Source organism: Alosa alosa, chromosome 21 (assembly GCF_017589495.1).
Source record: "Alosa alosa isolate M-15738 ecotype Scorff River chromosome 21, AALO_Geno_1.1, whole genome shotgun sequence".
In the NCBI taxonomy this organism is placed as follows: Eukaryota; Metazoa; Chordata; class Actinopteri; order Clupeiformes; family Clupeidae; genus Alosa; species Alosa alosa.
The window spans coordinates 23,540,901-23,556,446 of NC_063209.1; the positions used below are offsets into that span (position 1 = coordinate 23,540,901).

General features: G+C 47.3%; 1 protein-coding gene across 2 annotated transcripts in view; it reads left to right on the forward strand.

Annotated features, from left to right (window-relative positions):
- ctnna1 (catenin (cadherin-associated protein), alpha 1) overlaps nt 1–15,546 on the forward strand; it is a 101,287-nt gene that overhangs the window by 57,053 nt on the left and 28,688 nt on the right. For both annotated transcript variants that reach the window (XM_048230797.1, XM_048230798.1), the window contains exons 11-14: nt 7,721–7,813; nt 8,274–8,430; nt 9,559–9,759; nt 12,308–12,459. In XM_048230797.1, coding sequence (XP_048086754.1) covers nt 7,721–7,813; nt 8,274–8,430; nt 9,559–9,759; nt 12,308–12,459 — 603 coding nt within the window. The remainder of the gene's footprint in view (nt 1–7,720; nt 7,814–8,273; nt 8,431–9,558; nt 9,760–12,307; nt 12,460–15,546) is intronic.

Consider the following 15,546-nt stretch of genomic DNA (forward strand, 5'->3'; position numbering starts at 1 on the left):
GCATTCTTGGCTACCACTTGATTTTTGTGTATGTATTATTTGTGTCTGTGTGTGTGTGTTTGAGTGTGTGTGTGTCATTGAGTCTTGTTGCACCCCTTAAAAACCTAGAAGATGCAAGCAGGCCGGTGAAAGTGTAAATAAAAATAGCTCCTGACGCAGCCACTTGATCTGTGAGAGTATGCCGTAACCTTTATACATATTAACTTATAGATCATATTTTTTTTGTGACGCGTCAGAGGGGACCGACTGAGTCAACAAACCTGGACATTTATAGCTGTGCCTCTGGCAAACGTAGGGAGGGGAGGCTGCAAACCGGCGCTGTTGTGGCCAAACACTACATTTGTATGGATGGTCACAGTCGTGAATCAAATTTTAAGCCTCCCCCTCCAAGCCCAACCCCTCCCCTCCCCTCCTCATCTTACCTTTTCTGCCCAGAAGACGAAACTTCTCCATGCTCCAAGGTTAAATGCTGTCTCGAGGGAAATACATTCATTGTCTCAACAGTTGGATATCCTATTTCTTGTTGACATACTGCACAGGAAAGCTGCTTTTGCTCGACTATTTTTTTTTTTTTTTTTTTTTTTGGTTCACACACACACACACACACACACACACACACACACACACACACACACACACACACACACACACACCATCCATGGTTATACGGACCAATAAAATACCCTTTCCACATCTCCCTTGCTGCTTCACATTCCTAATAGACAGGCCTCTCATGTAGAATTAGCCAGGCTTTTACATTCATGGTGCACACTCACACTCAGACTTTCTCCCTCCAAACAATCTCACACAAGCACACATACAGATACACACACACTCATGCACTTTCACTCTTCTCAAGCCTACAGTATCCACATTCTTTATGCATGACTGACACTGACACACACACACACTTTCACTCTTCTCTCAAACCTATCCACACCCTCTGTATGCAAGTGTGTGTGTGTCAGGGAGAGCGAGAGACTGACACACACACACACAATCGCTCATTCACTCACTCACGGGCCGCCAACCAGCTGACAGGAACATTAGCCGCCCTCATTAGTTGTCTTCAAATCTGCCCAGCGCAGTTCTGGCACAGAGGCGTCATCCATTGACATTTTCAAATGACCTCGGCCTGTGTGGGGGCCGCCCCAGCCCTCTGCGTGTGGCACTGGACGGCTGCCTGGGTGGTGTGAGCGGGGGGCGGGGGGGTCTGTGTGAAAATCGAAGTGAAAGGTAGGAGAGTGTTTGGGGGATTGGGATTTTGGTGGTGGTGGTGCGGTGCTCTGGGCAGTTAGGAGCTCATTAGGCACAGTCTCTCACTGGGGTTTCAAGTGCTAGCAGCAGCAGAACATGTCCTCCAATAAGTCACATCTCTCTCTACCGCATTGGGTTTTATGTTGTGTGGCAGACACAGAGACAGTGTGTTGGAGGGGGAGGGGAGGCGGGCCAGGGGCTCTCAATCCAATCGGCAGGTTGAAGCAAAACAAGCGTGGCTTTTAATCCATAAATAAAATCCATCACCACACAGCATTTGCTTGAATTATCAGCTTTGTGTGGTAGTGAACATATGTACAAGCAGTGGGGCGTTTTTATACCCTGTTTGTTTTTGTACAGGATGAGATTATGATAATCTGAGCAAGGAACAAATCCCCTCACATATACCTCAGAGATGCCATCTCAAATCATTGAATGCTTACTCATTCATCATTACCATGGAGGGATTACTAAAAACAATAGCCATTCAGTCAACTTTGGAAACTCCTCCTTCCTGGCAAACGTTGCACTAGTATCAGTTACATTCCACTCCTAATTGTTAACGAACCAACAGGATTGTTCGCAATTAACTCCATATTATGCTTCAGCGAACTACGGGGAGTTGGCCAGGTGAGGCGTAAGACCTGTTCAGTGCCGAGAGACCACCTGACGCCGTGTTTTGGCGCCTGGAGCAGGGATTTGCAGCCAGATGGGCACTCTCAGATGTGCTCCTCTGCGCCAGTGCAGCAGACGCTGTGTGTGTGTGTGTGTGTGTGTGTGTGTGTGTGGCTGCCACCTTGCACAGTATTCGGGCCTCACCCTAGGGAAATGGATAGCCGTTTAACAGTGGATTGAGGTTTTTTAATGTATTGATTTTGCGGACATCTTAAACATTAATGCAGTATACAGCATTAAAAATAAACGTGATTGGAGCCTGCTTATGTGCTTTCCATTTGAAATCCCGAGTGTATGTATGCTTGTGCGTCTCCCCTCCCTCCGCCCCCCTCCCCAATCCTTTTACAAGAACTGAGATCTTCATCTCATCCTTTGTATTGGATACCAGGGTGACGTACCACCTCCACCAAGGGCCCAGCATACCCCAATGACTTACCCCCTCCACCTCCACCATGAGCCAAACATACCCCAATGACCACCTCCACCTCCACCAAGGGCTAAACATACCCCAATTACCTCCTCCACCTCCACCATGGGCTAAACATACCCCAATGACAACCTCCACCTCCATCAAGGGCCAAACATACCCCAATGAACCTCCTCCACCAAGGGCTAAACATACCCCAATGACCTCCTCCACCTCCACCAAGGGCTAAACATACCCCAATGACTTACCCCCTCCACCTCCACCATGAGCCAAACATACCCCAATGACCTCCTCGGCCCCCCTCCACCTCCACCATGAGCCAAACATACCCCAATGACCTCCTCCACCAAGGGCTAAACATACCCCAATGACTTACCCCCTCCACCCCCACCAATGGCCAAACATACCCCAAACACTTGTGGTTCTAAAAAGTGGATTCTTAACTTTTTTTTGTCCACTGACCATTACAAAGCCGGTATTTAAGCTGAGCAGGTCACAGCACTATTTAATCTTGTCTGACTGCATAACATTGCGAGATGGAGGGGGTGAAGAAAGGCATCCGCCCTCATATGAACTCTTCTTTTGACCTATTTTGTTGTCTATTTTTTCTTCCCCCATTATTTATTAAGCTACAGAGTTTCATATAGGATAGAGGAAAAAGAATGATAGCAGGGGGCAGGCTGAAAGGATGGCCTTTTGGTTACTGGTGCGTACATCCACGATTTCCATGTCCCATTTAAATATGGCTCAGGCTCTCTAGCTGGAAGCGAAGCCATTTTAAAGGGAAACTTGGCAGGATTTCCCCCTCTGCTGGAGAAATTGTGCATTATGCTATTTCAAACTGTGGAAAAAGGTAACGATAAAGCACATGGATTTGTGTAAGCTAGCAAAACGGTTAGCTTAAGTTCGGCAGACAATGTGGATGTTACAAGGTAAGAAACACGATTTAAAACGAGTTTCGTGTTTCTCAGTTCTCTTTCCGGGACGGTAGTTTCAATGTTGCAAGGTTGGTTTTCCGCCTGGGGACGCTAGGGGCAGCGGGAAAAGTCACCATTTTCACCGGAACCGGTCATTTAACCATCCAAATGATTTCTAAACGGGTTTATTACGTTGAAATAGTTGCCAAGTTCCCCTTTAATTTGTGCTACTATTGAACAGCCATGGATAAGAAAGAGCCAGCTCTCATTCCCCTTCTCCCCCTCATACTCTCTTTCCCTCCCTCCCTCTCCTCATACAAAAGCATCAGAGCCTCTGTTTCTCCCTCTCCATCGTCCTCCAGAGGAGAACAAAACGTGCCAAAACTCTCTAATTTGTTACATTATTTGGGCCCGTGTATACGATTCAAAATGTTTCCCCAGTTTATTTGAAGATGCTTTTCCATACATCATTTGCTGTGTCTATACAGTTGCCTTTCAAGAGTGGTGGCTGGCTGCCTAGTCTAGTCTGGCACTGTGGTGTGTGTGTGTGGGGCGGGGGGGTTCCTGTTTAGTTTTCTTTCTGTTCTCCGTTTCCCTGGCACCAGGCGCATGTCGCCGCTGCCTCATTCTGGTCTGATTAGTTGATTTCACTCGCCCCTCTCCCTTAATGACGTTCCTCAGCATCCCGAGATCGCTGTGTGTGTGTGTGTGGGGGGGGGGGCGCGTGTGGAAGGGCTAGAGACAGGAGCCAGTTTTCTGGAAGAGCTGCCTGCTGTATGTGCCAGTGTTTAGCCACATATTGAAGAGGATTCTTTGAGCTGAGCACCAGCTCTCAGACGTGACGCTTCTCTGCCTCTCCTTCCTTTGCGGAGACTCTTCTCTGCCTCTCCTGAAGACAAGGGTAAAAATAGGATGAGCTTTCTGTTTTTCTGGTGCCTCTGGGCCTCGTACGGAAAGGTTCCAGGTTGCTCAAGGGATGGAGAGGTTTTGCAGTGTCTTTGGTACCATGTGCAGTCTAAGGGCAGAAGCAGACACCAGGAGCTTGTGTGTTTGTGTGTGTGTGCGCATGTGTTGGGTCTGTTGTTTTGTGTGTGTCTACAAGAGGTAGTGGAAGGGAGCGCGCGCGGGAGAAAAGCCCATCATATGTCTAATTTATAATACATTGTCAACCGAAACCTTTTTTTTTCCCTTGAGGAACCTAGTGCCAGCAATAATTACTAAGCTTAAGAAAATCTGGGCAAGTCACCCTGAGTGATTCATGATTCATTCCGTTTGACACCCCTCAAAAGATTTCTTGCCAACTCGTCTGCATAACATATTGAAATCGTAATTAGTGCCCGGATCCAAATTGAATAATCACCATTTCACCGCCTTTCTCATCCATACTGCCTCATCCTGAGCCACCATCTTAATGGGGGCGTAGCTCGGATGACGCAAGCTACTGCTGGCGCTCTCGTGGCCCTTAGATGGTAACCGAACCCCACCCCCCAAGTCCACCTCGCCATCCCTTGCCTATTGATCCAGTGCACCTTCGCTGATTTATGTGACGAGATATACAGTAGGCCACGGGGCACGGGCGAATCATTGCCACTGGGAACAGGAAATGAGCCGCTCGACTCGTGCACCCGCCGCGGGAGCGCGGTCCGTCTGCCGGAAGGCGCTTGACATTTAGCTGCAAATGAGTTCCCTGCGTGGTGAGGATGGCTGGAGCTCCTGGTGCCTGCCGCTGCTGCACTCGCCCCGGCTCTCTCCCCATTAAGGGGCTCAGCCAGGGTCTGTCGCCGAGTCTCTGACATGAAGTATCAGGGCTGCTGCAAGATGCAAAGAGAGAGTGAAATACACATGGGGGGGGGTTGTCCCCAACTGTGTATTTCACTCTCTGCGTCTCGCAGCAGCCCTGATACTTCATGCCAGAGCTTTTTTTTTTTTTTTCTTTGCTACTTTCTAGAAAGAAGTATTAAGAAAATAAACTGTAGAAAAGGAGAGTGGAAAAATACAAGGCCTTAATCTCTGCACAGACTAGCTTTTCTGAGGTAGTTTATAATGTTAATTTAAATCAGCTCGGTGTATGTGGGATATACATTTAGGGAAACTAATTTAAAACCTCTTGAATCTAAATTGAACAGATGAGACCTGCTATTACACCGCAGAATTGCCTAAATTGAGCTGCTAATTAGCTCAGTTTCAATGTATGCACCCAAACACCTGTTTTTTCAAAGATATACATGTTTGGTTTTTTAAACCTCCAGGCTAAGATATTCTTGTTCTTGCTCACTTGCTTTATTGTTTGGAAGCGAATGTTTTTTTTTTATCTACTGGAGTGAATTGGCAGTGACATGCCCCAGCAGGGAGTGTTTGGGAGAAGAATTAATGCAATTCCAGATGTGTTACCGGGTAGTTATTTAAAATGGTTCTCTAATTTGTCACATGATCATTTACAGATATGCGTTTTAATAGATTTTCCACTGAATCAGCCTCTCTGGCGTCTGTGTGTGGAGTAGGGGTGAGGATTCGTTGGATGTGTTTGTGGTTTTCTTTTTTCTTTTTTCTCACCTTGCATAAGTGCTGTAATGTGCTAGAGTGGTTAATGGGGTATAGTGCAACTTGCCCTCCAGACAAATTCTTCATCAAGTGGCTTCAAAGGAAAGCATCAGGACTTTAAACTGCATCCCTGTGACATTAGACACCAGGTTCCCGTCTGAGAGTGGCCTGCACCCCATACCCTCCCCCAGCAGCCTCCACTGTCCCCAGGGGCACAACAGCCCCCCCCCCCATTTAAACTCCCCTCAAACCACCAGACCCCTCCCCCTCTGATGTGTGAGTTTGGCATTTCTGAGTGCTAACATGCACAGCTAAGTGCCCGTCATCTGAAATGTGTGGTGGTTTTAAATGTTTCAACAGTCTGCTGTCTGCAGGGGACGGTGAGTAGAGGTGCATTATGGGTAGCAAAATGTACTTAAGATTCCGTTCTGCCAACGTACACTCCCTCCCTACAGACAGCGGGCAGCTTCAGGGCCAGAAGCTCCCTGGGCAGCGCCGCTTTCCTCGGGCACAGCAGTGATGCCAAGTGCCAGCGTGTGTTTGCTAAATGCATTTCGAGTCTACTGGAGCAACCATGACTAGCCATTCACTCTGTGAATGTGTGAGTGACCTTAGTGTGTAATGCATGGTTGAGGAGGCCATGAATCGTCCATGTTGGCAGTTTGTGTGTGTGTGTGGCCCTTTCATCTCCTTCTCTTTTGTCACACGTGCGCCACCTGTGTGGCCGTGAGCGTGACGGCGGCTCGGTAAACAACAGCAGGCCCATAAATGCCACTGTTTTAAAGTGCCTGATGGAAATGCAGGTGACCCATAAGAGAGCTCGTAACGCGCCTCCTTCGCTGGGAAGGGCACAAGTGTCGGGGGAGGGGGGAGATTGGGAGATTGGCGGCCCTTGGTGAGCTTGATTTGTTGGGTCAATACAGCAAAATTTACTCTCAAACTATAAACGTTGGCAGCGGGAACAGCACTTGCTTACCTCAGCGTTCTCGCTTTCAGCAGCCTGTGAGATTTTTTTTTTTTTTTTTGAAGGTGTCAGGAATATTTGCCTCGTAGCGTCGTGGCAAGAGTGGCGATTTAATCATCCGCGGAAGCCTCTGCCTGCCTTGTCATAGCCGACCCGTCCGAGAGGGACCGACACTGGCTCTGTAACGGATCTGAACCTTATCAGGCCCAGGTCTCTTTCAGCTCTCTCGGACGCGCACACACACATACACATACACATACACACACACACACATATACACACACCATCACCACTGCCACCACCCCAATATCTCTGCTACATGTGAGGAGGAACAGCTTCTGTTCCCTCTCCTGTTGTGTTTGTGACTGTTTGTGTTTATGTCTGTGTGTGTTGATGCCGTTCACCTTCTTTCTCTTCGCAGGCTTTATTATTTATCCCTTTTGTCTAATAATCTCGGTACCATCCGACTTTTATGTTCAATTACATTAAATGCGCCTCTGGTTGTATGCTGTCTCTGTGATGGATGGGCGTTTGTGTGGGTGTCTACCTGCACCCCACTCTTTATCTCCGCCACCTCTTACTCTGTCTCTATTTCATTCTTTTTTTCTATCTCTCTGTCTGTCTCTATCTGTTTCTCTCTCCCTTTCTCGCCCCCTCTCTACTCCTTCGCCTTGCTCTCCGTCAATCTCCCCTGATACATCTTTCTCATAGTAATATTGTGTACTTCTCTCTCTTTACCCCTCTCTCTCTCTCTCTCTCTCTCTCTCTCTCTCTCTCTCTCTCTCTCTCTCCCCCTCTCGCCCATCTCTATGATGATTATGCCTCTCTCCAATCTCCCATCTCTCTCACTCTTCTCTTCCTTCCATCTCTCTCTATCTCTCTGAAGTGCCTGTCCTGAAAACATCTTACTCTATCTTGTTTTGTTTTTTCTTGTCTTAGGTGGCCAATCTGGCATGTTCCATCTCCAATAATGAGGAGGGAGTGAAGCTGGTCCGCATGGCAGCATCTCAGCTGGAGACCCTCTGCCCCCAGGTAGGGCCCATGCGCCTGCACTCGGCTCTGGGCATCCCACTGCCAGTGCCAGACCCCCTACCCACCCCCCCTTCCCCTAGCAAGCCTGCCGAGTCCTTTTCATCTCGGTGCTCCTAATGGCTCCTATTCATCCTCTGGCTTTGATGTCGACAAATGTAGCTCTCCGAAAGCATGAGTGTGGGGCCGCGGGAGGGGGTTACACCAACCAACCAACCAAACAAGCCAGAATTAATCAGATGATGTACAATTGGCGCCAGGTGAATTAGATTGACATTAGTTTTGTGTGATTTAAAAATAAATAAAGGAACACATAAGTAAAACACAGAAACTGGGAAACGGAGCCATGTTTATGTTCATGCATGATGATTTGCATGCCTACCCCCCCGCCCCTCCCCTTTTCCTCCTCTACTCAGCCAGCCCTTAAAATGGGGACCTAATGGGCTTTAATTTGTAATTGCAGGTGATTAATGCAGCACTGGCCCTGGCTGCCAAGCCCAACAGCAAGGTGGCCCAGGATAACATGGAGCTCTTTAAAGAGCAGTGGGAGAAGCAAGTGCGCGTGCTCACCGACGCCGTGGACGACATCACCTCCATCGACGACTTCCTCAGTGTGTCAGGTAAGCACTTCCCCTTGCACGCCCCCCCCCTCCCCCCCCCCGCCGCTAGCGGGCAGAAAGGATAGAGCGCTCTGAGAGCCGAATGGGGCCCTGATGCTACTTTAATGGCAACCGCAGTGAGGGTCTATGGCACCCTATCCTCGGAAATTGTGTTTGGAGAGCACATGAAGTGGTTTGCTTGGTATTAATCTGCGTGTGTACATATGTATTGGTAATGTTTTTCAATGAGCTGTGCTTCCCATTGAAACAGGATAAGAAATCTCGATAGTACTGTTACCACTGCTGCTGCTGTGCGTTGCCACTATTCCCTTTGTAAAGTTCCTGATAAGGTACAAGGTAACCATTGACTGAGCATGCACAAAGCATTAAGCCACTCTCATCTGCTACTGAAACCTTGTGAGACAAAGATGAACACGGTAACCACTGTTAATTGTTTCTCAAAGGTACTACAAAGAAGGGGGGGGGGCACAAGTCTGGAGTGCGATGCTTTGTCTGCACCCCAAGACTTCTCTGTGCTTGATTAGTCTTCCCTTCTCCCTCCTCCCCCCCGAACCAGACAAAAGCACTTGAGCACTGGCTGCGGCAGGCCTGCAATTGACATCCTGTCACGTATGTTAAGACACACAAACGGCTTGTCAGGCGTGGCCTTAAAGAGTTCTCATTAAGCATTAAGCGGAGTGACTCCTCACCTCCATCCAAGGACAGAGTGCAGTTTACACAATGTCGATTTGCATTTTACAGGCACCCATTAATAAGCTGTCTACGCGTTTGTCTCCAGGACTTTTTTTGTGTGTGTGTGTGCACACAAGTCTCGTTCCCCACTGCCCTTGCAGGTTTGCTGTTAACATTCCTCTAAGCCAGGGACAATGCAAATATGCCATGAAGGATAAGGATTTCCCGCATTAATGTGTGTGTGTGTGTGTGTGTGTGTTGCGCACTACCCCCACCACAGCACTCTTCAGTTCTCTCCATGTTTAGTCCTTGTTGTTCCTGTTTTGCTACGCAGGCCGGTCACACACTGGGGGAAAATGTCTTGTCACATGTTTGCGTGCGTACCGTACATGCGTTATGTTATGTTAATCTGGATTGGCCGGTGTTTGTTTGTTTCCTCCCATCTCCCCTTCTCAGAGAACCACATCTTGGAGGACGTGAACAAGTGCGTGATCGCGCTGCAGGAGAAGGATGTGGACGGGCTGGACCGCACCGCCGGCGCCATCCGTGGCCGCGCTGCCCGCGTCGTGCACGTGGTCACCTCGGAAATGGACAACTACGAGCCGGGCGTGTACACCGAGAAGGTTCTGGAAGCCACCAAGCTGCTGACAGACACTGGTAAGGCTCCCGTCTACACCTCCAACCCAGAGACGCATAGCGCAGACCAAACAGAGACTTGCACTTGCACACTTGTAGATCACCCCATTTTTTAGAGGCTCAGTGGTGTGTTGCCCCTTGTCTCCTCCTAATGCTGGACTGAATGGATTCTCATCCCCACCCCATTTTATTTTCCTGCAAAAGCTCATTTCTGTGCCTGCTGGGACTTCTCAGACTAAGGCTCTGAAATTTATCCAGGTGACAGTTTCAGGGGAGAAGAGAGCATGAAAACATTGAGGGGAAAAAAATTGTAAAAATGTTCACAGATGAAACTTTAAATGCAGGCTTAACATTGCTTCTGACAAGTGTGTATACACACACGCCACATCAAACAGGCCCATGCAGTTTTGAGAATATGAAGGGCGTAATGAATAAATGTATGAATATGCAAATTAAGATAAAAAGGGGAAAAAATCAACTTCAGCTTTCTAAACACCACAGCTCTGCTACAGCTCCCTAAACACCACACCTGACTAAATCCCCTTTGTGACTGACACAACAGTACTTCTGCATTCACCACACTCACACAAACACTCCAGTCCTCTGTGGCCGTATCAGGTGTGGTTTCCCCAATCTTCCCATGATTCCTTGCACAGCTGATACAGGTGTGACTCTACACCTTCCCTTTAGGATGTCGACACCCCCCTGCCATGCGTTTATCCTGCGTGACCATCACTGTTGACAGACTCCAGATTTTCCCCTGTTGAAAATGAGCAGCGCTGGTTGGAACTGGAGCAGATGGCACATAATGCATTGGTTTAGTGGTTTTGCACTTCACTCATGCAGCCTCACTAACTCAATGTTTGTTATATAAAGAACAAACAAAGCAAAAAAAATTAAAAGGTGCAATCTAAAATCCATGAATCCAGTTACTTTTTGTTACATCCAGATAATTGCCAAACAGCATGTTGCTTTAGGAGAATGGAAGAGAGCTGTGTAATTTGATTGGCAATTGAGCTCAATAACAGCCTTTTGCCATAATTGTGGACTGTCGTTTTAATAAATAAATACAGCAAAATCACGGAAGTGCAACCCTCTCGCCAAGCCACGCTGCTCATGCATGTGAGCGTCTGCATCCCACAAAGCCTGTGTTTTCATATTGGAGCGCAAAGGCCCTTTAAGTCCATTTAATGATGCAATGACCGCAAAAGCCGTATTCTCCAGTTGCGTTATTAAGATGAATATCGGACGTGGTCCTGTCTGAAGGAAGTTGTAAAAGATTAAGTCTTTTTTTCCTTTTTTTTTTTGCGGCGCGAGAACAGAGAATAGCAAAGAGCAGAGTGGTAGAGTAAAGAGAAAGAGGAGAGAAGACGAGCTGTGTCGTGACCGTGAAGGCTCCCTTAACTACTTTTAAACCTCATTTCCCCTGCTGAGCCTGCAGGCTGGCCCCAAACCTATTTCTTGACGTGGAGCTCCCATCTTCCGCAAGCCCACCTCCCCTTTTCTCCTTCCATCCGTTTCTCCTGTTGTCCCTCAGTGTGTCATTCAGTGCCCACTCTCATCAAGTTTTTTTTATTTCCTTATTCGCTGGCCCGTCTCTGAGTTTCCCTCTTGTTCATCTCTCCCTTCACTCCTCTGGCCTCTGGCCTCTCACTCTCACTCTCTCTCTCTCTCTCTCTCTCTCTCTCTCTCTCTCTCTCTCTCTCTCTCTCTCTCTCTCTCTCTCTCTCCCTCTCTCCCTCTCTCCCCTCTCTCTCTTCCTCCTCATGCTCATGTCTTTTATTCTCCATTCAGTTCAGTCCCACTGCGTAGGCCTAAATTGTGAATGAGAATGGATATTAATGTAAATGCAACTTAACAACCCACGGGGAGGACCCATTACTACATAGATAGGCCACGGAGCCTCTGGGAGGGCTTTACAAAATAGCTGTGCAAATGGTCATAGATCATGTTAAATCAAGTAACTCATTTCACTAAACTAGAGGTGTTTTTTTTTTTTTTTTTTTTTTTTTTTTTTTTTTTTTTTTTTTTTTGGGTGTGTGAACAGTCTTAATGTGCAGCCTCCCCTCCACCAAATTACATATAAGAAGAAGGCAATGAACAAGACTTCAACAGCAAAAAACCTTTCCCCAGCTATAAAAGCTTTTTGTAATCTCTACTGGCACACAATTAATTATTTAAAGGGCAATCTGTTAGTTCATTTCACTTCAGTTCGGTTTTGCTCCCAAAAAACTATTTATTTGCAGGAACATAAATGAAAAATGAACGAAAGAAATGGCTGACTGGAACCTTTGCTGCGGCCTGTGTGATAATGAAAAGTAAGGGTCTCCTGATGAACCCCTCCAGAGGGTCCAAATGTAAGGAAACGTTTGTCAGGAAGCAGGCTCCCCTTTGCGCCTTATCTCTGACGTACGTAAGGGAGCACTTAGGCAGCTACAAACCCTATGCCTTCGTCATCTGTTGTACAGCCTGGGGTATATAGGGGTGTGTGTGTACGTGTGCACACGTATGGACAGGATAACTGCATTCCATTCTCACATGGCCACCGTTCGTCCTGTGACCTCCGCAGTGATGCCCCGTTTCACCGAGCAAGTGGAGGCCGCTGTGGAAGCCCTGAGCGCCAACCCGACCCTGCCGGTGGACGAGAACGAGTTCATCGACGCCTCTCGCTTGGTCTATGACGGTGTGCGTGATATCAGGAAGGCTGTCCTCATGATCAGGGTGAGTGTATTATTCATGGCCTCGTTCTGCTCGAGTGTGTGTGCGTGTGTGCACAATGGTGTTGGGGGTGAGCGAGAGTTGGAGAAAGTGTGTTTGTATGTGTGCGCGTGAGTAACACGCAGACAAACACAATCTCTCTCTCTCTCTCTCTCTCTCTCTCTCTCTCTCTCTCTCTCTCTCTCTAGTGTAAAGTGACTAACTCATTTCCAGCATTGAAATTTGTGTGAAATACAAAAAAAAAAAAAAATGTATTCTGTGTAAACTTGTTAACACTGCAGTAGGCACTTAACTCTGAACAGAAACAAAAAAAAAATCTGAGGCCCATGGTTTTATTTCCACACATGTATTACAATTGCCAGCTCCGCTAAAAGACCCCTTGGCATTTGTACATAATAAACCCCTTGAGGAAGTCCGATCCTGTCCTTTCCCACTGGCCTTCTCACCATGGACGTGTGTGCGGGAGTGCAAGACTGTCCATCGACATCCCAAACTAATGGAGGCGACGTGTTTGCAGCAATTGGCAGGCTAATTGAGGCAATACCCCCTTTTCACTCTGTGCACTGGCGGCCTGCACTCTCTCCGGACGTGCGGGAGGCTAGTTGTGTACGGGTTAATGATCTTTGCCTGAGAAGAGCTCAGAGAGAGGACAGATGGCAGCTTGCGAGCACTCAAGCGTTATCTAATAGACTGACAATGAGCAGACAACAAACCCATGGCCATCGTTAAGATTAGCGGGGAGCTCGGAAATAGGCGCCATACGCAACTTGTGGCTATGGCAGGGCCATTAGTTGAGGCAGATTTCATGTGGCATCGTTCAGTGTAATGAGCTTTCAATTAATCGTAAAGATTGTGTGCACAGTTTGAATAATTGAATGGAGATTTTATTTTTTTTTTTTTTTTAAACCCCACCCTCCCCCCTACTTACTCGTTTCGGTTAAATGTACTAAGACCCCGCAATGCACTTGGCCCTCATAGTCGAGTAAAGGGGATCATTGAGGAAGTTATTAGGATGACAAATTTAAATGACACGCAGTACATTGGTCCCTGGTCATTCCTTTAGAAATTCTTAATGCTCAGTTGCCCCCATATGTCATTTGTACCACCATATGCTTCTTTCCATACCCATAAAGAACATTAATCTTGTTTTAATTTTTTTGTTTTAAGCGTAAGGAATCCCCTCAGCTGTATCAGAGGTCATATCGACCTCACTAACCTTCTGTTTGCCCTCCATCTCCCTTGTAGAATCTCCGCACCCACATTGTACCAAAGGTCCTCATTAATGCTCACAGCTCTGAACTAGAGAAACACCAAATTGGATAGAGAAACCATTACACAGTATTTGCATTATAATAAGTAATTGATTTAACACAGCAGTTTTAATTAGTACCCCTCCCCCCACTCGCCCAGGCTGGTACAGTATTCATTCCCCCTGCAGTGCCTTGCGCCGTTCTTGTTATCCAGATTGATGAAGCAGTTAGGACCCGAGCCCCTGGGCTGCCCGGGCCTTACCTTGCCCAGTGTTGGTTTAACGTGGCCCAGGATTAATGGGAGGAGTGCTTACCCCGAGAATGCATGGCAGGTTCAATAGCCTTCGATGCAGGGAGCCAATCACTGCTGATCTTTTGATATTTTCCATCTGTTTTCTCCCTTCGAGCTTGTATATCGCATAATTAAAAATCAGGGGAAGTTGATGTTTTCTGTTCTTTTGTTATTTTTTTTCTCAGTGTTGAGTCGACTGTTTAAATTGAATTGGAATAGGCAATTGTTACAGGCATTTTGGCATGTAGACAGACTAAAGGCCCAAAGCTTTGTTCCATAAGTAATCCAATGATTTACTTTTTTATTTTTATGGAAGTTGCTTTTTTATAAATAGTGGCTTCAGCCACATTTTTCAAAAGGGAAAAAAAACAAAGACCGAATAAGTACTTGCACTTCAGTTCCTTTTAATCAGATCGCCCAGGCGACCGTGGTCACGCCCAGCTAGCGGGCCCCTCGAGTGGACACAAGTGTCATCCAGTCAGGCGGGTTAAAACAGCGGCGTGCAGAAGAGCAGCTCCGCCGGGCCTCCACTGGACCGCCCAACGCTGCGGACCTTTCAATCCAAACCGACAAATGTGTGGCTCGGGCGACTCGAGATGGACAGAGTCTTTAACCTCTGTAAATGGAAGCGCTCTTAGCCCGGGTCGAACGTCTCCTGGTATTTGACAGTCGAGCAGCCTCCCCGTCCACACACACACTCACTCACACACACTCACACACACCTCCAACAAACACACACCCGCAACAAAGAGATGTCACTGGTGCTAATGGCTTGCGGACAGCCTACCCATTGGAAAAGTTTGGGCAGCTGTGACTGCTCGTGGGCGCTGGGAGGCCAGACCTGATTCCAGCTCACCTGCCGCTGTCGCCACAGGCGTTCTCTGGTGAACGCTGATATTTGGGCTCTTGTCTGCCCTAGTTTATTGACGAAATGCACTCAACCTGAGACGCACAGCGGAAAGAATCCCAGATATTTTTTCTGCAACGTTTTAACATGCGTCCTTGGAAACATCGGCCCCCTGGTATGGTTTAACAGCTTAAATACAACTTGGAACACACCAAATTTTCATTGACACCCAAGGTGCCAAGTTGGTGGCATACTGTGAAAGTGCCTGCTAGCAGGAGGCTTTTTTCTCGTCTGATTCATCTACTGACTGTCTTGTGGAGACGTGGTCCCTGCAGTTTTCCAATCAGCTTCCACTCAAACACTATAAGGCAGCTGAACTTCAGTTAGCAAGGAGCATGAAAAGGCAGTTCACCTTTCCATCCTGCGATTTAAAAGAGCACATGTAAAAGGCTCTTTGAAGTGTCAAAGTACTTGACACTTGGAACTCTGTTGTCAGAGAGCATCCAAAATGTATAACGCTAGTGCCAAAAAACTATGGACCCTTTCAAGAGAGTTCCATTATCAGCATCATAGTTGGCCCCACAAGGCTTCCGTTTTAACATTCCATATGTTATCTTAATGCAGAGGAAGTAGATTGGGGCCCAAATAGAACGTTCAAGCATTGTTTTTGTTTTTATTGTTGAAAGGGTCTATAACTAAGA